The sequence below is a fragment of the Neurospora tetraspora genome (assembly GCF_033439725.1).
Source record: "Neurospora tetraspora strain CBS 560.94 chromosome Unknown B0H65scaffold_8, whole genome shotgun sequence".
NCBI classification, from domain to species: Eukaryota; Fungi; Ascomycota; class Sordariomycetes; order Sordariales; family Sordariaceae; genus Neurospora; species Neurospora tetraspora.
The window spans coordinates 435,467-461,616 of record NW_026944390.1 but is presented as its reverse complement, the minus strand read 5'-3'; the positions used below and the strand labels follow the sequence as shown (position 1 = coordinate 461,616).

Here is a 26,150-nt window from a genome sequence, read left to right as displayed (position 1 = left end):
TCCCTCCTGTGTGGAGCATGCAACAAGAGGCCTCTCGTGGAGCGTGATTGTGAAGCACCTGCGGCCGACGTCATTGGACCCCCCCACTAACATCATTTTGCCTTTGTGCCTTCGTGCCTTCATGTTACCTCCTTTACTTCGCAGTTTTGCCCATTTGCCACGGCAAGGAAAGAAGGCAAGAACCTTTTATGTGGCTCATATGTCGCCCGTTATGCTGGCTGTGCGCCGTCGATTCAGGGTTGAAAGGCAATTTGGAGGCATGTTGAGAACATGGACCGATGTGCCTGCGTTCCTTGGCGTGGGAAAGCTTATCGCCATTTGGGTCAGCGGATGGGGTTGCCAAGCATCATGCCGCTACCGTTGGGGATCTCCAGTCTCGAACGTCGGCTAGGATTCGGTGCTTGTCACAGCCTCGTGTGGCTGCCAAAGGGTAACGAAAGTGCCACCACGACCGAGTGGCTGCACCAAGTCCCGTCCCGGCCGCTACCGAACAGCCATACAGGGTAACCTGATCGTCCACCGTTCAACGGCTCAAAAAAAGAAGTTGCTGTCGAGTCCCGGTGCGGTCACTCGCAGAGCCCAATTGTTGCGGTTCGTGATCCGGCAGCTCGAGGACCCTGATAATCTGTGTAAGGGTGGCAGAAGGGGAAGATGCTGAAGTGGTGACGGGAACCCCCCAGCCCCCGAACAAATTCAGGTAGTTAGTCGGCTATCGAATGTTGTACGCCATCACCCTCCCATGAAGCGGATAAGATCATAAGGGTCTCAAGCACCAGGCCGAGGAGCCGGGTGGCATCAGGTATTTCTGCAGGCCAGCGTGCCTCGACACTGTCCAGAGGGTGTGGCGCTCAGTGTCAGGTCTCCTGAACACCCGTATTTTTCTATAGAGATGACTGGTGACCCATAACGTCGGGGTTGGGTGTGGCATATGTTGGGGGTCAAATACTGTGTACGCGGTAGACTCATCTAACTCGTCATGACCAGTAGCATCCTTGGCGAATTTTGACAGATACCGGAAATGTATACGCAGTTCAATAATTGTTGATGATTTGCGCGGGAGGCTAGTCGAGTGATGGCCGGACGGGATCCTATTCAACGGTTTAGCAGCCCCTTTCTGTCAACATGGCCCTAAATGCTGGTTGTCACACTGCAGGATGGTTACAACTGTGAGCCCGGCGGACCTGGCAGGCGGCCGGGAGGGGAATGTGAATGTGAGATATGAGCAGTTGAGAACCTCGCTCGCACATGCAAGCCTCTGGACGCCATGCCGAAAACTGTGGTCTGGATGATGCCGTTCTGGCCCGGCCTTGAGCCCTCTTTCGCCATGTTCTTTTCTTTTTCCTCGCCAGAGTCAAGCAAGGCAGTTGGATATGCAAACATTGCGAATGCTACCAAGCAGAGATGACTACTTGGCCTCGCAGGGGAGGAAATAGAGTCAAATCTGGGCATCCCTAGAAGAAGTAAGAAGTAGTCTATAGTTCAGGTTGCTATTTTGAGCCCGCTGCTTCCTTCCTAACCGTCGTGGTGTACGGACTGTGTTCCAAAAGATGAGAGCAAATGAGAAAGGAGAGGGAAGGTGAAGCAAGAAAGGAAATCGGCAAGACTGAAACACTGCGTTGAATAAAACCGAGAACGAGGAGAAAGAGAAAGCGCGGGAAGCAGCAAGGGTGGGCCTGGCTGTTAGTTGTAGTTATCGGGGTAATCGGGGGAGCCGGCCGTTATCGTGCTTATTGTGTGGATTCCATTAGCGGGCTAGTGGAGATATTGGCCTTATCCGATCCGGGGGCGGAGAGGGAAGGGTCCACTGAATGGACAAGGGCAGTCACTCAGCTGCCCCGACCAAGCTGTCCGTTTACGGTCTCATCCGTCATCGTCAATGCCGGTCCGTTCCTCTTTCATCTGAATCTTCCTCCGACATCACCTCCGACGTCGTCTTCCACGTCCAGACTGTCAACGACTGATCACCGCTTGACTTTGTTTTCATCTCATCTACAGTCGATACTTCTCACCGTCGAGCTGATATCCATGTTGAGGCGCATCCAAGATTGAGCTCTTTATACATCTCCCCACGTACACGCACGGTACCCGGCGCATCATCACCTGTCACGGCAGGTTCTCGGCCAACAAGACTTTCCCGTTGCGGAACCTTCAATTTTGTGCGCATTAGAAGAAACGCCAGGCGCCTTCGTCTACTTCATTGTATATTCAATTTCTTCATGTCAAGCTGTCAACTACCTGCTTGCCCCGGTCTTCTCAGTGGTCACTCACAACCTCGTCCCCTACCTCAGTCCTCAACGGGTCAACACCACTATCAAAGAACATACTGAAGCTGTAAACTTCACAGTACATTGCATACGCAGGCCATACTTACGGTGGCCCAAGTGTTGGCTATGATCAATTGAAAGTTGGTCCGAGCTCTCAACTGCAGGCAGCTGCCAGCCCTTTTATATCAACGCCTCCATATCACTTACATACTCAAAGACTCATACCCATCCACTCATCCAAAGGCATCACATTACTCATCACAACTCTTATCAACTCCCATCAACTCATATACCTCTCATCAAATTCTATTCATTCCCATTAACTTTCATTAACTATTAACTTCCAATTCCTATAAGCTCCCATTGCCCAGGGAGAACAAGAGGAGTAAGGGGATCCATTTACATTAATACCCTACCCTAAAGTCCAAAATTTGAAAAAGAACCGGGAGATCCATTTACACTACTACACTAAATCTTAACAAACCTCAAAGCTCCCAAGTCTCATTAACTCTCAGAGTCTTAACTCATTACACCCCTTCGACTTCAATTGACTTCCATTAATTCTAGTTAACTTTCATTATCTTTAGTTTTTTCATTGCCTCTAGTTATTGCTTCATTGCTTCATTAGTTCAATATACACGAAGAAGCAGGGTTATAGAGTATAATATAAGATGGACTTAATTACTAAACTAAATCTACGCTAACGCGCCTAGGCGCGTACCTAGTGCCTGCAGCTGACACGGGCCATTTTCTAACCAAACTTTTTCAATTGATCATAGCCAACACTTGGGCCACCGTACATACTACCGAGCACCTGTCCCCTCAGACGGCAGTCCTGGACCCAATCGTCTTAATTCGAGACGGATTGACGCTGTCAAACATCTCTGCAGCCTGGATCAGCTAAGTCGACCGGCCGCACATCATTCAGCACCACCACTTTCGATACCACCTTGATCCTCTCCCCTCGCCGTTGTCGCCTCCACTCGTTGCGCTCCACCTTCCACAACCATCGTAACAATCACCACCATCAGCACCACCAGCCTCCGGCTGACACTTACCGGCGCCGCGACCATTGATGTTTTTTTTTCTTTGACATCCGGCCCCCAACCGCACGGAGTACACGGTACACGGTACACGTTCTAACGCATCATCGGTCCCCCCGCCTTCGACCTTGAGGTTCCTTGTGCTTGGCTCCAATTGCAACACCTGTCTGGCATCATCGCGCTATTAGAGTGACCCTGCAAGATACAGACCTCTTGATCAACTCGTGCCAGTCCGTATCTCGCCTCGCTTCCACTCCTCTTCTCGGACACATTACCTAGCCCTTTGCTGTTACAATTTACGCGGCAACGCTCAGGAGGTTGACGGCTAGTTGCATCCACGCTGGATGCTGTCATACATTGCGCAAACGCCCGCCTGCTTCTGTTCCCGTTGTTGCTCCCGTGCTTCGTCTGAGCCTTTGGCCTAGTCCAAAGACCATCAGCCTACGAGGACGACCTTTTCCCCTGGGCCAGCCATCATCGCCGCCGCAAGTCTACCACCATTGGCACCTTGCCAACTCGCCTGCTGCTTATCCGAACCGTTACTACCAAGCCTTTTCCTCCTGCCGTTCCGGACGCGAAGCACCAACACTATCCTGCCGTGCCCGTTGTGTACTGCCCTGTCGTGTCGTGTCGTGTCGTGTCGTGCCCATACGCCTTCTGCCGAGCAATTCGACCTTTGATATTTAGTTGCTTTACTCGCAAGCAAGACGTCGACCGTTTCGCATTCGTTCCTGCATCCGGTCGCTACCACCCCGCGGCCGCTTTGACCGGCGTCTGCACTGTGGAGTCGGCTCCGAGGACATCTTGCTTGCTTGCCGAGCTTGCCCGACTTCTTCTCCGCAGACTGCTCTTCGTTCACGGTCCATTCTGTGGGCATCTTATCCTACTTCCGTCTTAGAGGGTCCCCTTGAGAGACCCAACCGCCGGCACGATAGCGTCCCAACTACGTATCCAGTCTATCCTCTCCCCCGCCGATCCGCCGGACGCCGATGAAGCTTCGGCTATCTCTACAGCGCCAACCGATTCTACTCCAAAACGAAAGTTTAACGACGCCTTTGCCGTGCCGGTCTCCGGCGAACCGTCTTCTATACACCCCGCCGAGTCGGCTATAGCACCCAGGCTTTATCCCCACAACCGTTTACCAAACATTCGCCAGCCGCTGCCTCATAGCTCACCGCTCGCTACCGGGGGCGGCGGGCTTCGCAGGCACGGCCAAACACCTGAGGATGCCAACAAGGTCTTGATGACCTCCGCGAGTATGGCGCCCACCCCCGAGAGCCCTGCGAGCCCTGGCAAGCATGATCTTAAAAAGGGAGCCAAACGTGCCCCTTTGCGCTCGAGTATCGCCTGTCAACGCTGCCGAAAATCCAAAATCAAGTGCAACAACACGGGCGGTGACGCGCCTTGCGATACCTGCATTCGAAATGGCAAAGAATGCATCTACCCTGACGTGGCGCCAGCTCCCCCAAAGCGGGCCGAGCCCCCCGCTGGTGTCAAGTCGGAGCAGGGTTCCGAGCGGAAGCGGCCGAGGAGAATCGATGATATTGCCAAGTTGGAGAGCGCCGTTCCGCCTGCCGCGTTTGCCGAGGAAGTTCTCACGGCTCCTTATCTTACCGAGAGTGTGTGGTCAGAGATCTTTGACCTGTACAAACTTCACTTTGCAACTGAGTTGCCCTTCCTCCACTTGGCAACCCTCAAGGAGAAAATGGGAAACAGGTTCAGAGCCAAGCAGAGTGACACATCTCCCGAGATCAACCTCGTGCTCCTAGGCGTCTTAACCCTGACAGTACGCTTTAACCCCACGCTGGTATCTTACGTTACAACGCTCAGGACTGCTTCTACTGTTTCGAGTGGTCCAAAGTCGCGCCAGCTTGGCATCAGTAACGATGCGACAGCCGCCTCCGAGTTCTATGCTGATGTTCTAACAAAGGCTTTGGGTGGGCTTCGAGCAAGCATGACCATGGCATCCGTCGAAAGGGTTCAGGCCTTCCTGATGCTAGGGCTGTACGAATGGGGGCAGGCTCGACCCAAGGTGGGAGGCATGGCGGCATGGATGTATGTCGGGATGGCTATTCGCATGGCTCAAGCTCTAGGTTTGGGCGATGGCGATAAAGAGGACAGCAAGACTTTCAGGTCCAGACCTATGGATGCTTCAAAATTGTCCATGTCAAAATCGCAACTTATCATCGCTAAGGAAATCAGGCGACGCACCATGTTTAGCTGCTTGATATTGGATCGCTTGTTGGGCTGTGGCAAGGGGCGTGCATCAACAATACGCTCTGAGGACTTGCGGATCCAGCTTCCCTGTTCCGAGATGTCGTTCGACCTATCCGAAGATGTCTATACTGGGTTCCTCAATCCTACAGCCCAGGAGATAGCGAGAGGCCCTATTTCCGACAGTGCCGACAGCGTCCTATGTCGCTTCATTCGACTGGTTGATATTTGGGGCGAAATATCAAAATGGAGCTTTGCCGGCGGGCGCTTTACAGAACAACATGCTCCTTGGAAGCGTGAGACAACATTCCATCAGCTCCGGGTGAAGCTCGAGACATTTTATAGCGAACTACCGGAGCGGTTTTGCTGGTCGAGGAGCAACTATTACAAGCACGAGAACCACCATGCCAGCAGTGTCTACGTCTCCTTGCACATGCTTGGCGCGGTATGTAAGATTATGCTTCATCGCGAGTACATACCGTTTATTGCAATTCGATGCAAGAAGCCAGTCGGTCCTCTCGATGAGCCTACTTTTGCCGAGGGCGATGAACCGCCTGGATTCTGGGACGAGAGCGCTGAAGAGATCTTCAAAGCCGCTAGAGACATTGTTGATCTTATCGATATCTCCCAACAGAAACTTCCCATGTCGACGCTCGTCTTGTTTGCCGTTTGGACGGCTGCCTTTGTCGGAATATATGCTGTTTACTTCCCGCATATCGATGTCGAACGCCACATGCTGCTGCCAGCAGAGGAAGACTCGGGGGTTGAATTGGAAGAGATCAAAAAGGGGCCAACAGGTCTGACATACAAAACACTACAGCAAATGGGCAAATGGCTCAAAATGGCGGACACATACGTCCAATACTTTCACGATATGGTACGGTACTATGACACGGTAAAGAAGGACTACGAAGCTGCGACAAAGGCAGCGGGCGGGCCAGGTGGTGAGAATAAGATCAACGTTCGCCTTCTTGGTGGCGGCCTGGAGGAGTGGAAATACCAAGGACTGAAGGTGGTCAACAATGGCGAAATTCTGGCGGTTGATGATGACCGACACAGTATCTCTCGGGATAGCACGCTCGAACCAACATCCAGCAGACACGACGGCCATCATACGGACCACACCAAAACCCCAAGGTCAACATCACTCTCATTCACGCCCATCAACACCACACATCACCACCAGCACCATCCATCGCTGGATTCATCGGCAGACACCACCCGGACGCCAGACGGTGAAAACATCTCTTGGCATCATCCCCAATATCAACGCCCAGTCACCGGCGGTATCCCAAGCACCAGCAGTCAACACCAGTCCCCATCTCAATCATCATTTGCCGTTCCGAGTCCGCAGTTGGCGACGCTCAAACAAGCACTAGGCCCACCGCCGCCGCCAGCGCCTGCTGTCTCAGGCCCTGGTGCAGCAGGCTCGATATCGACGTTACCCAACATACCGGTGTATAACTCGTCAAATGAGGTGATGCAGTATATCCAGGAAAACCAGAGCATACCGTGGAATCAGTTGCCGGGCGGTGTCGACCACTTTGCGCACGGGACCGATGATTTCTGTTTTAGTGAGACGGGCAACGGGTTCTGGGGTTCGATGCCTGATGTTGTTATGGGCGCCGGTACACAAGGTTATGTGCCGCAGCCGATTGTTGGGGTGGGTGGACAGCAGGGAGCTGGGTGGAGTGGGTTTATGTGAAGAGGCAAAAAAGGAGATTTGAGGCCGGAGTGGTGTAGTGACGGAAGCCCAGTGCCCCTTTTCTTTTCTATTTTAGTCCGGATCTGATATGGATCAAGTCCGCATGGCTTGTTGTCATCATCATCCATTGCGGTGTCTTATTTGGTTTTTCATTTTTCATCTTGTTGGAGCGGTTTAACGATATCCTACATATGTTGGTCCGGTGTTCGGTGGTCACCTTGAACCATATATGGCCTTGTTTCTTGTCTTTGTTTTGGTGTTTGTATGTATTTCTGTACTCATGCTCAACTTCATGAAGGTACGACGGGGATATTTTTGGGAGCAGTTTCTGGACGATAATATGATATCTCTTGACCAGGTCTCCGGAGTAACAGTAAAACTAGCCTTTCGCGTCTACTCCTGCTTCGGTTGCAGTATACCCATGGAGTTTTAGATGCTACAGAGAGCTCCAAAGCAAAATAAAGTAATTGTCAGCTTGATCACGCCGGAAGAAAGTCTCCGTGATCAAAATTTCCCACCACCTCGTTCTTATTATGCGAAGAGAGGAGTTGTGGACTGAGGAGTTGGGTATGTGATAACATGAAAGGTGAAGGAAAGAAGGATGAGGCATGTTAGTCTTTCCTGAAAGACGAGGAGTATACGGGTATGCGCATATAGAGTTGAAATAAAGCAATCAAAATGCAGGAACCAAACGCGCCTAAACCCCGTAAGACAGATAAATATGCCAACTGGCAGGCACACCCGTCAGATTAGGTACCATAACACTTACCCTCGTCACAGCGTCAGTTCAGCTGCCTCTTTCCAATTTCATCCAAGTCCCAATCTCTCTTCACTTCCAGGTTCCCATCATCTCATCCACTCTTTCCCAATTGTTGCAACAAACATCAACATGACCAGCTCCGGCTCCGGTTTCGGTTCCGGCTCCAACAACACTTTCCACATCTTCCCCCACCTCCCCTGGGAGCTCCGCGCCCGCATGTGGGAACTGACCATCTCGGGGCGCACGATCTACATCTATCCCCGTCTCCTTTCCAACGAAAAGAACCATCTTCACAGTCGGGTTTATGGGGGGTCGATCTGAGGCGCATTGTCCTCTGACTTCTCAACGAGTCATTGTGATGGACACTCACTCATCTTTACCTGTTCGAAAGAACATTAAGGGACCAAATATTTATTTATGTACGACTGAAACTTGCGACTGAAACATGTTCTTATTTGGGGGGTATCTTCTCATTAAAATGAAACGGGGTATCTATCTTGCTATCTTCCTATCGATAGCCTCTCTCACAAAAGTAGGCATCGCCTTCTTTCTTCAAAATCGGAGCGTCATCATCCGTCCTGCTTGGACTCCTGACCACGCCAAGGGGTGTCGTTGCCGTCTGCAAGTGCATGTGTTCTTGTTTCCCGTTTCCCCCATCATAGCTCCCCTGACTCCTGTGACCTCCGTGGCCTCCGTGACCTCCGTGCCCATGCCCGGCCTCAAGATCAATCTCACTACCAGTAGGACTCGGCGTGGCGCTACGTATAAAGTTCGTGTACTGCCCGGTCCTCGGATACTCATGTCCGTTGATAGTCGTCAGGGTCGTCTGCACCCCTTTAAAGTCGTCGCCGGCAGCAGGGTTTGCAGGGCCGTGGCTGCTTTGTTTGACGCCGACTTGAATGGTCGACAAGACCACTGGTGGCGCCATCGTTTTGCCTTCGCTTTTCGACGATTTTTGTCTCTTTCGTGCCTTCCTATTTGCGGCCATGTCCTGTAACGGTTTCGGTACAAATTTGGTCCAGAGGTAGTCGCGAAAAGTCCGAGTTGTTCCGAAGACGATGAAGATCAGGAGACAAGCTGAGACGCCGGGGACGAATAGAGCAAAGTCGCCCTGGGCTCGGGCGGCACTTAGATCAGGTTCGGGTGGGATGTTTTCCTTGGTGTTGGTGTTGGCGGCGCGATGTTGGAAGAATACGACGACTAGTTCGAAGAGCCTGTGGTGTGATGAAGGGTTAGCTTGGGACAAGATACCGGCGAGAGACAAGGATCGTGATAGAGACATACCCTAATGCCACAAATGCGACAGTGAAGCGCACAGCAAGCCAGCTATCGTAGATGTTTCTGCGCGGTATAGCAGGAGGCCTGGGACCTGACGGCATGCTCCCATTACCCGAGTATGGGTTGGTAGTCTGTGTCGAATCCTGGCCATAGCGAACATTCCACGACATCAGGGCGGCCCTTGAGTGGATGTACTTGATAAGGACGGCGAGCAGAAGCAGGCTACCGATACCAAAGCTTACGATCACTATCATAGAGAAAAATCATGTTAGTTTGGACGATAATGTTTCGGATGATATTTTGGAACCGCATACTGATAGAGTCGGCCAAGACCATGTAGCCCAAGACACTGCGTTGAACAACATCGAGTCTGAGCAGGTTCATCTGGACGACAGGCAGGAATATGGCGCTCGCCTTTGCCCACAAACTTCCCCTCAGGCGGTTGAGCTTGGAACTCCGAAGCTGGAGGATAGAGTTTGCCAGCTCAACGGACCTATTCTGGTCAGCTGCGTGATTCTCTTCAACTTGTGTTGGGCGGCTCACCAGAAAGCCACCAGCATGGCGTCCACATTGTAGGTATAATACTCTGTCGCTAATCAGAACAGGATCGGAAGTCTGACAGAAGAGAGGAGACATACGGATGTAAAAGAGAACGAGGTCCAAGCCTGTAGAGGCGCCGGTGACGTTCAACTCTGGCCTCCCAACATTTTCTACCACGTTGTTGTACTGCGATGTCTTGACATCGTTCCAGTTGACTATTGTGTTGAATTGTTGGACAATCGATGCCAGTGTGCCCAAGGACATGGAAAATGAGAGCATAGCCACATCTTGCTCGTGTTAGACGGAGTACTACAATATGATGAGAAGGGCATAGGAATCATGACTTACAACTTTTTCGCTCATGGTGAACCCAGGCCAGCCAAAGCAGAAGCAGGCTCAAAAACAGACAAAAGAAGCTATAGATGAGAACACCAGCGGCAGTGCCGATGGCCTCGGATGGGAGCTGGACGGCCATCTCATGGCACTAGGATAGAGTTGTACATTTTACAATAAGATCTGAACTATATGTAGCTGGGGAAGCGTGATGTGCGAGACGGGGTGTTTAAAGCGGCTTCCTCCAAGAGTTCTGATGCTAGTCTAATGCTACTAGTCCCCTTCCAACCATTCAGCCTAGTGTACTCTAGCTGAGTCTAGTTCCTCATGGCTTCTCTGGCTCTGCCGATCTGGCAGACTTCGGACTCTCTAACCGACATCACCTGCCATGCCAAGCGAGCGCTCGGACGGCCCAGATTCCAGACTTTTTTTCACATCAAGCGCTACTATGTACATCGTGCCTGGACTTCGGTCACCATGTGTCAACAGGGCCAGAGGTTTCAATCTGGCACTCGCTTGGGCGAAACCGATGCGGGTGAAGAACCTGCATAAGTCCCATTCCATCTCTGTGATAGTGGTTCGGACTTCGGAAGAGGGCGAATGAGACCCGATGGAACATGCTATGTTACCCATGTTGCTTCCAGCTTCCAAATAGTGAAGCATACCCGACCCTCCCCGACGAACGGGGTCAAGCTCTCACTTGGACGCACTCGGGCAAGATGACCGAGCAATTCGCCGAGACCGAGAATGGAAAAATCATGATTCCAAAGAGAGAGCTCACCGTGGATGAGCAGTGGTTACGCCAAGAGCCGGTCACCGATCGATCTTCAATTGCATTCCATTCTCCAGACCTCAGAACTCTGCAGGAACTGGAGATCTGGCGATCAATCAACTCCGAGGCCATGGGGTCGTCGCTTACACCTACCTAGCAGAGGAAGGACGGCTTCCTTCGTGTTGGAGAGGACACTATTGGCGGCGATTGGTAATGGTACTCTGCAAAATAGCGTGGATTCCACGTGGAGAATAAGCAAAAAGGGGCAAGGTGAACTCAAGGTCAAAGCGCAAAGGCTGATCATGATAAGCTTCTTTTGGTGTTGAGGACTGAAGGAAAAGGAGATGCCGAAGGGAAGCTGAGCCTAGACAGGAACCAATTCGGCATGTGTGATCCGAAGTGTCGTGACAGATCCATTAGTAACCGGCAGGACGGAACCCGGAGTGGCCTATGACGTGCACGGCCCCACAGCATATAGCACATCATCTCCACCCACACCATCCACCTGAATGTCAGGGACCAGGCCGCTGGATGGCGTGAGCTCCGGCCCTAACTGCAGCCGCAGTGGACCTGTTGGTGTTTACCCCACCTGTCGAACGTCTCCAAACTTCCTTCTGCCCGCAACCAATTCGTTCACCTGAGTGGGCAGCACAGACAGCTACTTCGTCAAGGTACCTCTACCATCTCATCTTTCTGGACGCGATCAGCACGCGTGTCAGTCAACCGTATCCATTTCGAAATTCGGTTTCAAGGTTTATTGATATCCGTGCTCGTCACACATCACCCATCACCCCATCCAGCACCATGGAGGACGAATGGGAACCACCAGTACCGGCAGGGTACAACGACGCCAACCGTGCCTTCATCCAAAGCTTCATGGCACGAGGCACCCTCACCTTTCCCGAGGGACAGAAGCTCGTCGCCGCCATTCTCTCGGCTACCGAAGGCGAGACCGTGGACCCGGAGTCTATCACCCAGGATACATTCGCCAGCTTTGTCCGCACCGCCCGCGAGGCCGTCGAGCCTCTCGACTACGACATCCGCAGCTCTCGGGACCAGGTCCGCAATGGAGAGCGCATCTGGGCCTTCATCAACGCCCACAGCGACCCTGCCACCCAGATGGCCACCACCCACACCCCGGAGGAGGTAGCCTACATTAAGCGTCTAATGGACCTCCTGTTCGACGAGTACAACACCGTGCGAATGGAGGTCATGGCCGTCGACGAGGGACAAGCCCTCAAAGCGTCTCGTCCCAGCAAGCGGCGCGAGAGTCAACATGTGAACGGCGAAGACGAGGAAGGCCAACCATCAACCACCGCATCCGACCGTGGTCTTAAGCATTCCGAGGTTCTGTCTCTCCTCTCCAGCCTCGTGGCCGAAGGCTGGCTGGAGAAGAGCCGTGCCGGGTTTTACAGCCTCAGCCCGCGCGCGCTGATTGAGATGTGGAGCTGGCTGGTTGCCACTTACAACGATGATTCGGCGTCGGCTAAGGACTGGCAGCGCATCAAGTTCTGTGAGTCGTGTAAGGAGATCGTCACGTACGGCCAGCGCTGCTCGGAGAGGGACTGCACCGTTCGGCTGCACGACATCTGCCAGGACCGCTACTGGCGCACTAGGAAGGGCGACAAGAAGTGCCCCAAGTGCGAGACAGAGTGGACTGGGGACCACTTCGTCGGTGAGCGAGCTATTACCTCGCGCCAAGGCTACCAGAGGGGCAGAGGCGGTTGTGCTAATGGCAATGGCAGTGGCAGTGGCAATAGCAGACGGAGTGATTTGGAGAAGGCAGTTGCCGCTCAGCAATAGGCTGCTGGTGAAGATGAGGACATGGGGGAGGCTTGAGAATGTGCTGTTGCGAAGTTTGCTCAGCAGTAGTCCAGCGGTGTTGTCATAACACTTGTCTTTTTTTCGAACCTCTGCAAAACATCGGACGTCGATCCAGCACACACGAACATTCATCAGTTGGTAGCAATGGTTGGGTTTGTATACGGAATACCCGTGGTGTCTGGGACGGATGGTTACGAAACTCCATGGGTTCAGCGTCCCAGCTCCGCGAAACACGAAAGTATTATACATATACGAGCGTTCCTGGAAGACGGAAGACGCTTTGGCTTTTATTACAGGCCCATCACTCACCTTACCCTTTCAGCACGAAAGGGCCGGCGATCTTGTTATCCCTGACTGTCCCCGGCACAGCCAGCCATCCGCCCTCCGTGTTGCAATTTCCGGCGAAGATCAGCCTTGACCCTGTTACACTACTGTCGGTCAGATTTAAAGCGACTAGCATGGACTAAGTATCGACAACATGATACCTTGACAGTCAAGTCGACACTACTGCGATACACAGGGGCGCAAGACAACTAAGCCGAAAGTGCTACAAAGCTGAAAAAAAAGGCAGCTGTTGTAGCTGGCACTCCGCCTTGGAGAGTTTACTGTAAACTTCATGTGTCAGGAGGGATAGACTGTCATTACTCGCCGCGAGGCTATCGAGACCGAGATCGAGTGGCCAGCCGCTGTGATGGAAGGAGAACATTCGCCGAGCTTTGATGTTTTGTCTTTGTTTCACTACTTTCCGTTGAGGAGAGAACAGCATGGCAATACACGTTAGATGCGAATCGCCAAGCGAAGATTCTTCCTGGATTGCGGACAGGGTGTATACACGATATGAAGGTTAGAAGAGAGACCCGAAACGGTTGGTTGAGGTTCGCAAAGATGCCATCCATCTGGTTTGGAAAATTCTTGGGAAGGTGGAGGATAAACGGGAAGGGAAATAAGCTGTGTTTGAATTACCGCCGGCGGGTACCTACTCTTGTGATGTTAGAGGGTTAGCAAAAGGAGAACATGGCGTGCTAAGAGTATCATCGGATAATATAATATAACTCGGTTGGTCATCTGGGTTGGCTTCGCTATCGTACACGGACAAAACTCTTGGATGGGGTCTTCTTGTTGTTCTTGGAGGTAAAAATCCCAATGATGCCCCCAGTAATATTCAGTATGTCAGTCTGCTACTCTTGCGTTTGTTGGTCTGCCCAAGTGCCCTATGAGTGGTGAACACATCATTGCCCTCGATGCTCCTATCAATTTCGAAGAACTAACCCATTCATCCGTAAGTCATAGTTTCCCACACCTTGAATGGCCTACCAGTTCTACCACATCTTTGGGCATTGTCCCTTGTTTGCCTTACCAAAGATGAATTTCGCATGCATGTCTACAATCAGATTGCCAGCTGGCTTGCACCCGCGTCAGGCAGGCACCATCACAACACTTCGTTACCCTTATATCTTAGTTTACTGCATTTTTCCTTTAAAGTCCGTCGGTCCATTTCATGTCCTCAACTCACTCCCTTCCCTAGGGGCATCAATTCATTCACCCTTTCCTCAGCTACCGTACCTAGCAACACAAACATGACCACCTCTACCTCTACCTCCAACAAAAACAACACCTTCCACCTCTTCCCCTACCTCCCCTGGGAGCTCCGCGCCCGCATCTGGGAACTAACCATCTCGCCACGCACCGTCTCCCTCAACATCAGACACCGCCTCCTTCAAAGGGACTACGACGATAAAAAAAACTGGGTCCTGCCGAAACTACTATTCACATCCACTCCCATCCCAGCAGCGCTCCATGCCTGTCAAGAAGCCCGCAATCACCTAACCCACCCCTTAACCGCATGCGGCGGCGCAAACGGATACGGATACGGATACTACGAGAAGATGTCCTCATCCGACCTCATGAACGCGCAGCAGCAGCAGCAGCCGTGGTCGTGGGAAGAAGAAGAGAGAATCCCTTCAATTTCCCCCTACATCTGGGTGAACTTTGAGGTCGACATGATTGACATAGGCGTTAAACGTTTTGGTTTTTCTGGACGGCACTCAAAAAACTACGCTTCCAAGATTAGACGGGTCAGATTTAAGCCTATGGCGGCTTGTCTGGCCTTTGAAGTCCTGACGCCGGGTGGTGTGTATAGCTTTCCGAATGTGAAGGAAGCCGAGATAGACTGCCCTGCTGGTACCTCTATAGCCGGATGGGCCGATCATCTGCCGTGGAATATGGTGGGAGATTTGGTTTGCGGGGTGAAGGATGTGGTGTTTAGAGATCCCCTGGGGAAGATGATGACGCTTGCGGAGATTATTGGGGAGTTTCCGGAGGGCCGCCCGCCCGGGTATGCTCCTTCTAATAACTGATCAGTTGACTACGCTGTCGCGTATGAATACAAGTTATCCCTATGTGTGTTTGTTGCTCCGTCCAGGAATCTTACGAACCATCCTCGATGCGCATGTATGCCTATCGCAGGACCGGCTGACGCTCATCCTCAAGTCAAAGATTCCAACACCTTGGACGATCTACCAGTTCTACCACTTGGGTATCTCTCAAAAACTCCATCCGAGGCGCACCTAACCCTGTTTTAGCCTACCGACCCTTGGTGTGTAAACCCTCATCATTCGCTGAATGTCGATACCAGATATGCAAAAATAATAAAAAGCAAAAAGAATTCTCGGAACCCAGACATAACGAAACCGTGTTACGCTTCTGTCCCCAACCCAAAGCATCCAACCGAAACCGAAACCTCTCTCGCCTCCATATCCATGAGCGACTGACTCTAGGTAGATTTCCATCTACGTGACAGAACGTTCACGTGGACCGCCGCCATCTGAGTCCGTCCCAAACGAGTCCGTAACGGGATACCTAATCGTCCTGGACAAGCTCCTTGATCTCCTCCCTCCCGCCAGGCAACAACTGCGCCCCACCAGCACCCGTCGCCAGCAACTTCTCGGCGTCCTTCGCTGTGAGATTGAACCGGTCAATCACCTTACCGCCGTCCTGGGCCCAGAACCCGACTTCGTCAATGATGTCGTAGACGATATCTTCGAATATCTGTTCCTCGTAGCGGTCCGACACCGGACGTAGAGGCTTTTGATTCGGAACACTACCGTCGTCAAGCATGTCCACGTCGTCCTCATCGCCTACCCCGTTCTGCTGCTTCTGCGGGAGACCAGACCCGGGCGGTGGGAACCAGAAGTCTGGGCCAAAGTTCACCTCGACGGCGCCGCCGCGGAAGACACTTACGGCTGGGTAGTAACCCACGGTTCCGTCGTCGAGAGCTTCCCTGCCGGCGTGTGCCCCTGACTGCGTGCTCAGTTTCGATGCGGGTGGCAAGAAGGCGAAGAGGTCTGTCCATGGCGTGCCCATGTCTTTTCCGTTTTTGTAGATCTTGATGTACGAGTTCGGCAGCGTCCGTAGTGACGGCAACGGGTGATTTGGGTTCGGCGGCTCCGGCGAGCTTGAGCCTGCCGATGCTACCGGCGCGGGGCTGAAAAGATCTTCCAGCTCTTTGGTTGTGTGGTAGTCGATCTTCTCAAAGTAGATGTGCTGCTTGAACCGAATGGGAATCCGGTCCCGGATGATGTTGGGTGCCTCCAGCGATGGTTCGTCGTCTGCCAAGTCGACCGCAGGGTTATAATGCCCTGTTACGATCTTCCTGTGTAGGTGCTCGGAAGGGAGCTGGATCTCCAGTCCGATCACATCGCCTTCTTTGATCTCCTCGCCAGGCGGGAAGAAGTCTTTCGGCCGCGACATGTGCACCTTTTGTCCAGCCACGTCTCGAATACCATAACTGTAGCAATCGAACCCGACGGGGGCGTCGAGAGAGGCCTCGCGCCGCGCCCAACCTAAGCGAACGTGCCCATGCGCCTTGTTGTCACCTTCAGAACCTGGCTCGCGCAGAGTGCCTCGGGTGACCTTGCACTCCCAATACCACCTGCCCTCGCGCACGGCTACGTTGGCTCGAGACATACGGAAGCCTTTGTCGGTTGTGACATGACGACCCTGTCGGTCACAATATACGTGAGAGGCAGAGTCCTCGAAGGCCATGTGGGCAGCGTAGGGCTCGGTCTCGGTCTGGCGGTAGTAGAACATCGAGGGAAATGTCGGGTCCGCTATACAGTGGGTGTAATGAAACGCTCTCTTGTTAAAGACGCTGTAGAGAAAGGCCAATTAGCGTATGTTCCCGTTTCATAACGAAGGGTAAACGGTAGGGTAAATAATGCATACTGTTCCGTTGCATCAAAGAACTCAATGGTCTCGCCCTCAGGCCCTTGAACCTCATGATGGCTGGTGAAGACAGGACCGCGAGCAGGCTCGAAATCAGTAAGCTTGGGCGGAGCTAGCTTGTAACGCGCAGGGAGCAATTCGTTGATCGAGGGCTCCTTGTGTTGCTGCTTGGGGTCGGGAGTTGCTCTAGAACTATCGGAACCGCCTGCCGCCGCCTTGGCCTCCCTCTTCTTAAAGGAATCCTTCTTTGTTCTCTTCTCGCGGTTCAGAACCGCTGCTTGCTGGGTGTCCTCGGGTGCTTGTATTTGAACTCTTGAAGCGGCCTTGTTCTCGGGGTTTAGGGGTGATGGAACTGCTGGACTGTGGTCGTCTTCGAGTGCGCGCTTCTGAGGGACCGTCGTGGCAGCTCCGGAAGGTGTTTGCTCCCTTCGGGGAGAACCTACGTCGCTGGCCATATTCGACCCGGCAGACGTCGCGCAAGCAGTAACGTCGGCAGATGATTAAGTGAGTGGTATGCTTTGCGCTCGTGGGTTGTCCTTGTCCTGAAGTTGAAGTCGTGTTTCTCCAAGTCCAAAGTACCGGCGGGACCTCTTCTGATCGACGACAGCTATGGATGGTAAGGATTAATCCAAGAGAATTGGTAGTGGACCTGCGAGTAAATGCTTTGGTATTCGGAGTTGACGCGTGCTTTGGGAGGGCGGGATTGGGTTCTCGAGTTCAGGTTCGGGGTAGATTACTGGAAAGAGTTCGGAGATGCAAGAAGAAAGAACGACATGTGAAGCAGAAATGATGGAAGCTTCATCCGCATTGCGACTGACAGCAGCGTGTCGCGACAAAAAAGGGTGGGGCATCCTTCCTCTGTTAGTGGGCTCCATTGCTAACGGCAGGCAGGGGTCCCGGAGCTTGTCCTCCAGGTTGTTAGTCGCCAGCCGTCTGGGCCACTCAATCGCTAACAGCGAGCCAACTGCCTGCCGCAAGGATTCCTTTTGCTAGCGGTCGACACTTGGAAGGACGCCAAGACAGTTGCGTCGCCGGTGATTCCATTGTTCGCCTTGACGCCAGCGGTTTGAATTTCTGGATTTCTTCCCCATCAACAACATTCCATCCACGACAACAACCCCGATTATTCTCCCACCTACCAAAACGGCTTTGGCATCTCCACAACGCCCGACGAATAGACATAACGGCCGAGCGACAAGATGCCCGTCGTCAAGGGAGGAGTGTGGACCAACATCGAGGATGAAATCCTCAAGGCGTCGGTCAGCAAGTATGGCCTGAACCAGTGGGCCCGCGTCTCATCGCTGCTGGCCCGCAAGACCCCCAAGCAGTGCAAGGCAAGATGGAACGAATGGCTGGATCCCAGCATCAAGAAGATCGAATGGAGTAAGGAGGAGGATGAAAAACTACTACATCTCGCCAAGCTGATGCCGACCCAATGGCGTACCATTGCCCCCATTGTTGGAAGAACCGCAAACCAGTGCCTGGAAAGATACCAGAGACTTCTCGACGAAGCCGAGCAGAGAGAGACATCCGCTCTTGGGTTGACGGGCCCTGATGGAGGCGAAGCTCACGCGCCCAGCGCCGACGATGTTCGCAAACTACGACCTGGCGAGGTCGACCCCGATCCGGAGACGAAACCGGCCCGTCCCGACACCATCGATCTCGATGAAGATGAGAAGGAGATGTTGAGCGAGGCTCGCGCGCGTCTGGCCAACACACAGGGTAAAAAGGCCAAGCGAAAGGCCCGTGAGCGACAGCAAGAGGAGTCTCGCCGGCTGGCCGCTCTTCAGAAGCGCCGCGAGTTGAAGACGGCCGGCATCAACATCAAGGTTACGACAAAGAAGACGGGCCAGATGGACTACAATGCCGATATTCCATTCGAAAAGAAGCCTGTTCCTGGATTCTATGACACAACCGAGGAGATGTCTCGCAACGAGTACCAGCGTGCCCATTTCGACCCCAAGAAGCAGCAGGTCGGGAACAAGCGCAAGGGTGAAGAGGATGAGAGAGACGGCAAGAGGAGAAAGGGCGACAAGGACCCATCTGTGCAGGCCGCTCTCAAGGCTGGTCAGCTGCAGAAGATGCGGGAGGCAGAACAGAGCAGCAAGCGGAGGGCTTTGGTCCTGCCAGCACCACAGGTCGGCGAAGGCGAGTTGGAGGAAATTGTGAAGATGGGCATGATTGGCGAGCGGGCGAACATGTTGGCACGCGAAAGCGACAATGATGCAACTCGCGGCCTGATCAACAACTATTCGACACTCAACACCAATGCGCCAATCCGAACACCGATGGCCCCTGCTCAGGAAGACCACATCGCAAACGAGATTCGCAACATCCGGGCGCTAACAGAGACACAATCCTCGCTGCTCGGCGGAGAGAATACACCTCTACACCAGGGGGCGGGCTCTACCGGCTTCGAGTCGGTTGCGCCGCGGAAGCAGGTCATGGCGACTCCTAACCCCTTGGCCACTCCCTTGCGGGCTGCTGGAGCTGGTCCTGGCGCAACGCCCCTCCGTGTCGGCCAAACACCGCTGCGCACTCCCCGTGATACCTTTGCTCTCAATGATGCTGGTGATGAAATGTCGCTAGTAGGTGGCACACCCCGGGATGTTAAGATGCGCGAGATGTCTATCCGGCATCAGCTGAAGCAGGGCCTCGCGTCTCTTCCCAAGCCCAAAGAGACCGAGTGGGAGCTCGAACTACCGGATGATCAGCAAGAACCAAAGACAGCTGAGCAGCTGGAGGAGGATGCTGCTGAGCGTGACCGTCGAGAAAGGGAGATCAAGGAGGCGCGCGAGCTGTTGGAGCGCAAGAGACGTACGCAGGTTATGCAGCGGGATCTGCCTCGGCCTGTCCAAGTCGATTACCAGTCTCTCTTGAAGGAGGCCTCGCAGGCCGAGGACCCTGTGAAGGTCCTCATTGCTCGTGAGGCGGCCTTGCTTGTAGCTCATGATGCCACTAAATATCCTCTACCTGGAGCTCAGCCAACTGCCCGGGCACTGGAGATCCAGAAAATCGATGACGCCGCGTTGCAAGAGGCCAAGCTTCAGGTTCTGATGGAAATCAAGGATAAGCCAAAGCCGGAAGAAGTTCAAGCGGCGTGGGAAAAGAGCAACAGCAGCTCCCTATTGCTTGGGTTGGGATGCTACGAGGACGATGAAGAGGAAGAGCAGATTTCGACCATGCAAATTGCGCTTGAGGTATGTTCAACTACTAACCCCTTTTCTGCCTTTCTGAAAGCTTGCCGGCTAACCCTACCTTCAGGAGGTCATTGACCAAATCGTCGCCTCGGCGGAGAAAGGCAACAAGCTCGAGAAGAAGCTCAACTTGCATCTGGGCGGTTACAAGAACCGGGCTGAGATGCTGCGGAAGAAGATCAGTGAGGCTCACGAGGCGTTGGAAAAGGCGAATAATGCTCTGGGTGCTTTCAAGGTTCTTCAGTCCTCGGAGCAGGCCGCTATTCGAAACAGGCTGGCGGCGCTGCGTGGAGAGGTGGGCTTTGTCAGCACGAGGGAGAGAGAGGCGCAGGAGTTGTACAGGAGGACAAGGGAGGAGTTGGATGCTTTGACGCTTAATGGGCCAAAGACCAATGGGTTCCGCTGACTGATGTGTTGAAGGAGTATGGTCAGGTTGTGAATAATGAGTGTTGGTTGTTTTCTGGCATGGCATGGCATGTCTGGCAATTGTCTATAGAATGGTTACTGACGTCGAGGAGCAAAAGATTAGAAGCATTAAACAATATCCATACTTAGAGGACATCCCTAAGATGCCAAGTGCCAAGGCATGCCTGTATATAGCTGAGCGATCAAGTTCCCTCTCCATGTAGGTCATTTTCCCACCCTGAGGCTCTGATGGGCCTATCGTGTCTAGAACGGTGGCAGGAACGGTGGCAGGGGCGGCGCGCCGCTCAACTGTAGAGGTACGTCGAAAACACGCTCTCACGACGGCTGGCGGGCCACCCTCCCCTACGCCATCGACATGTACGTCAGGAACGCGAGACCACCATCACCAGCGAGCGTGTCTCCTTCTGGTACCGCAAGCACCGCTTCAAGGCCTCAACAGCTGCGGCGGCGGCGGGTGTGGGTGTGGGTGCGCCCGAGGGCGGAACAACGGTCAACGGGCCTCCCAGTTCCAGATCGATTTACCTCCCCCCACAAGCGCTCTCGGACACAGGATCTTCTTCGCACGCGGTCTTTGCCCAGCCCGCCAACGTCTCCGTCACCATTCGCGGCGGCGTTTCTGTTCCGGACTGAGTACGGTGATGGGGCGTGGCGGTTGGGGGTTGTGTGGGTATACGTGCGCTGGGGCATATGTTGTCCGGAGAGGGCGCGCAAGATGATGAAGACCTAGCAAGTGGAAGGGCTTGGAGGAGGGGATGTTGGATAAGTTGCCGGTGACTGGTTCAATGGGATGAATACCTCTAACGACGGTGATGATGATAATGAACTGGGCGTTTCAGATCCTCGGTCGGGGCTTGCTGAGCGGAAGACGATGGATGAGGTAAAGGTCGGATGCCGAACGGTTACACCACAAAGAGCTTGCCGGGGCAGCGCGAGGGCGGACATTAGCTTCTCACAAGCTTGACTTGTCTTCATTGGCAATGAGTCTGTTAGCTGTCCATTTAACCTCTCCTATTTCTGCATCTTGTCTTTTTCTCCTCTGGGAATGCAATAGAGGTAGGTACCTTACAAAACCTGAACCAAAACAAGACGCCCCCAAGTTCGTAGTAATCCGAGATCTCACCCCAGCTAAAATATATGAAATTTTGCCATCCATCCATCCATCCATCCATCCATCCATCCAACGCCTATATCCTCTCTATCCCGTTTACCCTCATAACTTTTCGTTGCCAGTAGTATTCACTCTTCCTTCCTCTCACCTGACGCAGGCGGCCTCATCATAACCACCAGCAAAACACTGGCCACCACTGTCCCAGCCAAGCACAAGATAATCAAGCGGAAGAGGAGCCGAGAGCGGTGATGGGGTAGACTGGCCAGAGATGGGTCGTTGCCTGCGTCGGGTAAGGAAGAAACCAAGTTATTTTCGACATCATCGGCTGCTATTAGGGGTGTTGTCTCGTCAGGCTTGGGCATGATGAACTGGTGCTGGGAGAAAAGATCGACGGCGGCATCTTGTTCTTGTTCTTGTTCTTGTTGTTGTTGTTGTTGATGTTGTTCGTGCCGGCTACCATGCATGGTTGACGCGTCCCCGTCCTCGTCCTCCTCGCTATCGGTTGTCGTTGTGTAGGACCCCGTCGTCGTAGAATCTTTTCGTCTTCGCCATGGCTGGGCAAGAGAGACGCTGTTCCGGACACCCTGAAACCGTCCGATTTGGCTGTAGAAGGATGAGTCAGGCGCTATTGACGAATTTCGTCCGAAGGATGGAAAGGGGCGGGTGTCGAGTTCTGAGCGGACTGAGCCTTCGTCGTCCGTCTCAGTGAGCCATGAGGATGGTGGTCGCGCTGCTGTAGGACTGTGCAAGCCGGATTCGACGTCGCTTGTTCTTCGGTCCCACCGGCCTCGAGTTCGAGGGCTGATCATGGATGAAGCCATGGATTCGGTTGCGTTGCCGATGCTGACGCTGAGGAGTGACCGTGATGTTAGGGGAGTTTCTATACCGAGGCCATCGTTCCGCGATTGTCCGGTGTTTGCGAGAATGGCGGTAGCGACAGAATTTGGGGAACTCATTGTGAGGTTATTGCTGGTTTTTCATTGAGGTACCGTCGTATGAAGCGCCTTGTCAAATAATGTGAGAATACGGTCAATGGTGAGAGTCGGGAAAAGAAAAGTGAGAAAGAAGTTGGGATAGGATCCGAGCTGACAGTTACATCGAAACAACAATGCGATTGATGCCTGTTTGACCTTCAATATCCACTTTAAAGATCCCTAATCTCCCCCATTCTTTTTCTTGCTTATTTTCTCGTTTTTTTTCACCGGATATTTTCCGCTTCACTTTCTTGAACTAGCACCAAATCCTCTGCAGATCCAGGCCTTCGCGGTTGGAAACTCGATGAGCACGCGTGGTTGACCGGGTCGTCCCGCGTAAAACCAAGACAATGACCATCGTCAATGTCGGGTGACCAAGGAGCCAAGTTCGCCAAATTCATCCCCCCCGCAGGCTCCGATGCTCGGGCTCCGCAGTGGTGATCCCCTCTGGCAGGGCTTGTGTGGGAGGGGACAGTTGAAAGCGGTCTAGCGGGTCCAGTGGGCTAGAATCCTGGTCTCTCGGTGCATGACAATGGCTCCTAGCCCGGGGTGTCAGAAAGTGGGTGCGGAGGCTGAGATGGGACGTTACCACGAGGTTTGTTTTATTGGTCATTGGTTTTTTTATCCTTTGCAAAGAGCGTTCTTCAGCTCATGTAACACTTCTTTGCCTGAAATGTTGAAGTGTGGGAGCCGGCTACCGAGGATGTCAATGGTACACTAGTGTATATCGGAGTGCGGTGGTGTAGTTGCTGCGTTCTGCCATAACATAATATTTGAGGCACCTACCTAATCAGGTCACGCTCCTCTCCGGAGATAATTAACACTTCTCTCAAATCCGGTGGGCGGATATAACCACTCGGTCGAGTGAAATAATTATGGCTCTTTCTAGCATATGCCATCCTTCTATGGCCTCGAACGCCGGCTACTGAGCTTTCCCTCCACATCGAACCATGTCCCATCCATTATCAGAACCGATAGCCTACGCCTGGGTGCTAGCCAAAGCAGCGGGCACCAAGATTCCCGCACCGGTGATTCCTCCATCATGACAGGGCTCTAAAGTTACCCGTATCTGTTTCCCTTGGGCGGCGAACTCTTCTTGCGTGATAAAATCCAAGAAGGCTTGCGTGTCTTTCAAGTAATCTTGGAAGTGCTGGATACAGCCGCCAGTGTACCCTACCACAAGCTCTTCAACGCTGTCCCCGTTAGCGACGCTGTCTTGGACTGTTTCTGACGGGTCAGGAATCTCGTCAGCGCAGCGCAAAAGTCCAATGGTGGCTGCCGCAACAATGCCTGCTGCTCGTGTTTGGATAGCCTTGGCTATCTGATGTAGGGCTTCCGCATGGGTCGATGTCCATGTGAATGTCGTATCTGCGGCCAAGTCGAACTCTTTCTGTAACTGCTCCAGGATGTCGCCCTTGTGGCTTTCCGGGTAAAAGTGGCTGAGGAAGGTTGTGGAAAGACCAAAGCGCTGGTGAAGCCTCTGCGGCAGATCGTCGGGCGAGACGCCATGAACCGTCGTCAAAAAGTCCACAAATATCAGCCTAGCCAACTCGCCCAGATAACGACCAGCGGTCATGTACTCTAATGGCTGGAAACCGGGGGTTTCGCCTGCCTTGTCTAGCTCCTCGTCCCAGCGACTGATCAACCCAAGCATGCGCAGCGGCGCTGCTGACCCGTTGATGCTCCATTCTGTGTTTACCGCAATCCCGACGTCCAAAAGATCCTGGTCCTGCTGAACACTGATCAGATCCGGGAATTTGTTTTGGTGCAGACTGCTGAGCTTGAGGGGTATCGTAGCATTACATCCAGTACCGACGATGAGGCCCATGGCTGCTTTCTGGTTCGGCGCGGCTGGGTATTGGTATACAAATGATACCAATGTAGCCACAGCATCGTTGGTGATGGCGGCAATCTTTATAGGAGGTAGGTCGGCTGTCCTGTGCTGTTCGTACCCCTTGAGAAGGTGACCACCGAGGTCAAGGTCTGATGTGATGGCGAAGCCCTTGCCCATAACCATCAGAGTAGCTTCGGAAAGTGAGGTCTGCTTCATGGGGAAGCTGAAGGTGACGCCCATGGGCAGCTCTTCCTCCGAAGATAACCCCCATGTTTCACATCCTTCACGAACCACCTGTGCAATGTGCTCTCCAACCCACCCAAATAGACGCTCGGAGTTCTCGTTTTTTAGGTGATCCAGAATAGGCCATGACTGCTCGAGGAGACGATTTAGGCGACGAGCTTGGCCGTCGGGTAGGAGCTCCACGAAGCCCACTCTCAAATTTGAACCACCACTAAGTCGCAAGTCAATATCAAGTACCGGTTTACCAGGAAAACTTTGGGGGCATCCTACATGTCCATGGCAAGGAAGCTATTTGTCACATTGTCAGCAAGCTACCACCACGAATTCTCAAGTGCCGAGATGTCGGATAAGCGCCATTAATACCCCTGAGATACTTGCATGATCCCATGCATTTATAGCATACCGATGGGTAGATGTGAAGAACTTACCGACCGGTACTTTGGCGTCCCTCGGGCCTCAAGATGGACATGGAAATGGGAGTCGGTAGGAACTGGTCCAAGGATTCGGAAGACAGGTATTTGAAGTTGGAGTAGAATTCCCTGGAGAGTTTCAAAGCAACGGCATTGTCCAGAGCCAAGGGCTCCAGAAACTGGCTGATGGTGGTCACAGCCGAGGGGGACATGGTTGCCAAATTCTTTTTTGGTGGTTGAAGGTGAGGTCTAGGGAGGTCTGGTTGCTAGTTGGCGATATCGCGTATTCATGTCTTGTCGGAATTGAGATGGTCGCTCTGGAAGCTTGAGGCGAGGTTGAGGGGAGGCTGAGGCATGTGGTTTTATAGAACCGCTTGATTCAATAGTCTGAGGCTGGGCAGACTTAGAGGGAGGAGCCGTTGTCCATGAATCACGAGCGCTTACTCGGGCTTTAGGTTGAATCAAGTAAAGTCCATGGCCCAGGGAGGAGTAAGTTGGATGGGATTGTAGAGGATGTTGTGGATTGTCGCGGAGGACGGAGGACCCTCCACTGCCATTGACAGGCCAGGCGGTCGATGTCACGTATCATCGGAAACATCCATCGGAGTTTATGGGTACTGAGGGTACCAACCGTTACTTACCAACCAACAACCAGCAATTAGCAACTGGCCACAAAGACCCGGGAGCAATCAGCATGCCGCTTTCCATCCCAACACAATGGCAGGCAAGGCTGATATGATTGACGATGTTGCGGAGTTTGGGATGACAAGTTGCGATTGGTTGCGGTTGGTCGCATGTAGTAGATAGATTAGGTACCGGCATCTCAGAACGTACAGGTTGAGGATGTCCCTGAATTAATTGTTAGCACACCCGTCTCCATTCGGGACGAAGCAATCGAGGGTACCTGCGTGAGACCTCTCATCAACCGGGCCATGTGGCCAGAGGGCAAATGATTTTCGATAAGAGTGCTTTTCAATAATAATCTAACTCGGAAACATATC

At 53.0% G+C, this 26,150-nt stretch overlaps 9 protein-coding genes across 9 annotated transcripts; 5 read left to right on the top strand and 4 right to left on the bottom strand.

The window, feature by feature from the left end:
• Positions 1-1,808: 1,808 nt before the first annotated feature.
• B0H65DRAFT_581323 (fungal-specific transcription factor domain-containing protein) lies at positions 1,809-7,340 on the top strand (the record flags this gene model as incomplete). Its single annotated transcript, XM_062830813.1, has 3 exons — positions 1,809-1,940; positions 2,113-2,343; positions 4,206-7,340. The coding sequence occupies 3 exons, from the start codon at positions 1,809-1,811 to the stop codon at positions 7,224-7,226; spliced, it is 3,384 nt and encodes a 1,127-aa protein (XP_062677385.1). The 3' UTR covers positions 7,227-7,340.
• A 564-nt stretch (positions 7,341-7,904) lies between these two features.
• B0H65DRAFT_552443 (uncharacterized protein) lies at positions 7,905-8,307 on the top strand (the record flags this gene model as incomplete). Its single annotated transcript, XM_062829890.1, has 2 exons — positions 7,905-7,932; positions 8,066-8,307. 2 exons carry the CDS (start codon positions 7,905-7,907, stop codon positions 8,305-8,307), a joined length of 270 nt encoding a protein of 89 aa, XP_062677384.1.
• Positions 8,308-8,494: 187 nt separating this feature from the next.
• Positions 8,495-10,279, bottom strand: B0H65DRAFT_434627 (uncharacterized protein; the record flags this gene model as incomplete). The annotated part of the gene is made up of 6 exons (XM_062825142.1): positions 8,495-9,200; positions 9,271-9,511; positions 9,579-9,757; positions 9,808-9,850; positions 9,903-10,091; positions 10,153-10,279. The coding sequence occupies 6 exons, from the start codon at positions 10,277-10,279 to the stop codon at positions 8,495-8,497; spliced, it is 1,485 nt and encodes a 494-aa protein (XP_062677383.1).
• Positions 10,280-11,438: 1,159 nt separating this feature from the next.
• On the top strand, positions 11,439-12,816 carry B0H65DRAFT_307769 (Nse1 non-SMC component of SMC5-6 complex-domain-containing protein). Its single transcript, XM_062823243.1, has one exon. The coding sequence runs from the start codon at positions 11,714-11,716 to the stop codon at positions 12,710-12,712; it is 999 nt and encodes a 332-aa protein (XP_062677382.1). The 5' UTR covers positions 11,439-11,713; the 3' UTR covers positions 12,713-12,816.
• Positions 12,817-13,753: 937 nt separating this feature from the next.
• Positions 13,754-15,341, top strand: B0H65DRAFT_307765 (uncharacterized protein). Its single transcript, XM_062823242.1, has 2 exons — positions 13,754-13,898; positions 14,024-15,341. The coding sequence occupies exons 1-2, from the start codon at positions 13,877-13,879 to the stop codon at positions 15,088-15,090; spliced, it is 1,089 nt and encodes a 362-aa protein (XP_062677381.1). The 5' UTR covers positions 13,754-13,876; the 3' UTR covers positions 15,091-15,341.
• B0H65DRAFT_307777 (uncharacterized protein) lies at positions 15,342-17,551 on the bottom strand. Its single transcript, XM_062823244.1, has 2 exons — positions 16,958-17,551; positions 15,342-16,883 (listed from the first exon to the last, which is right to left on the bottom strand). The coding sequence occupies exons 1-2, from the start codon at positions 17,410-17,412 to the stop codon at positions 15,593-15,595; spliced, it is 1,746 nt and encodes a 581-aa protein (XP_062677380.1). The 5' UTR covers positions 17,413-17,551; the 3' UTR covers positions 15,342-15,592.
• A 451-nt stretch (positions 17,552-18,002) lies between these two features.
• Positions 18,003-20,748, top strand: B0H65DRAFT_307740 (Pre-mRNA-splicing factor cef-1). Its single transcript, XM_062823241.1, has 2 exons — positions 18,003-20,157; positions 20,222-20,748. Exons 1-2 carry the CDS (start codon positions 18,157-18,159, stop codon positions 20,558-20,560), a joined length of 2,340 nt encoding a protein of 779 aa, XP_062677379.1. The 5' UTR covers positions 18,003-18,156; the 3' UTR covers positions 20,561-20,748.
• A 1,084-nt stretch (positions 20,749-21,832) lies between these two features.
• On the bottom strand, positions 21,833-22,644 carry B0H65DRAFT_435550 (uncharacterized protein; the record flags this gene model as incomplete). Its single annotated transcript, XM_062825196.1, has 2 exons — positions 21,833-21,874; positions 21,991-22,644. The coding sequence occupies 2 exons, from the start codon at positions 22,642-22,644 to the stop codon at positions 21,833-21,835; spliced, it is 696 nt and encodes a 231-aa protein (XP_062677378.1).
• Positions 22,645-23,641: 997 nt separating this feature from the next.
• B0H65DRAFT_434848 (uncharacterized protein) lies at positions 23,642-25,361 on the bottom strand (the record flags this gene model as incomplete). The annotated part of the gene is made up of 3 exons (XM_062825158.1): positions 23,642-24,950; positions 25,010-25,027; positions 25,168-25,361. 3 exons carry the CDS (start codon positions 25,359-25,361, stop codon positions 23,642-23,644), a joined length of 1,521 nt encoding a protein of 506 aa, XP_062677377.1.
• Between the last annotated feature and the right edge of the window lie 789 nt (positions 25,362-26,150).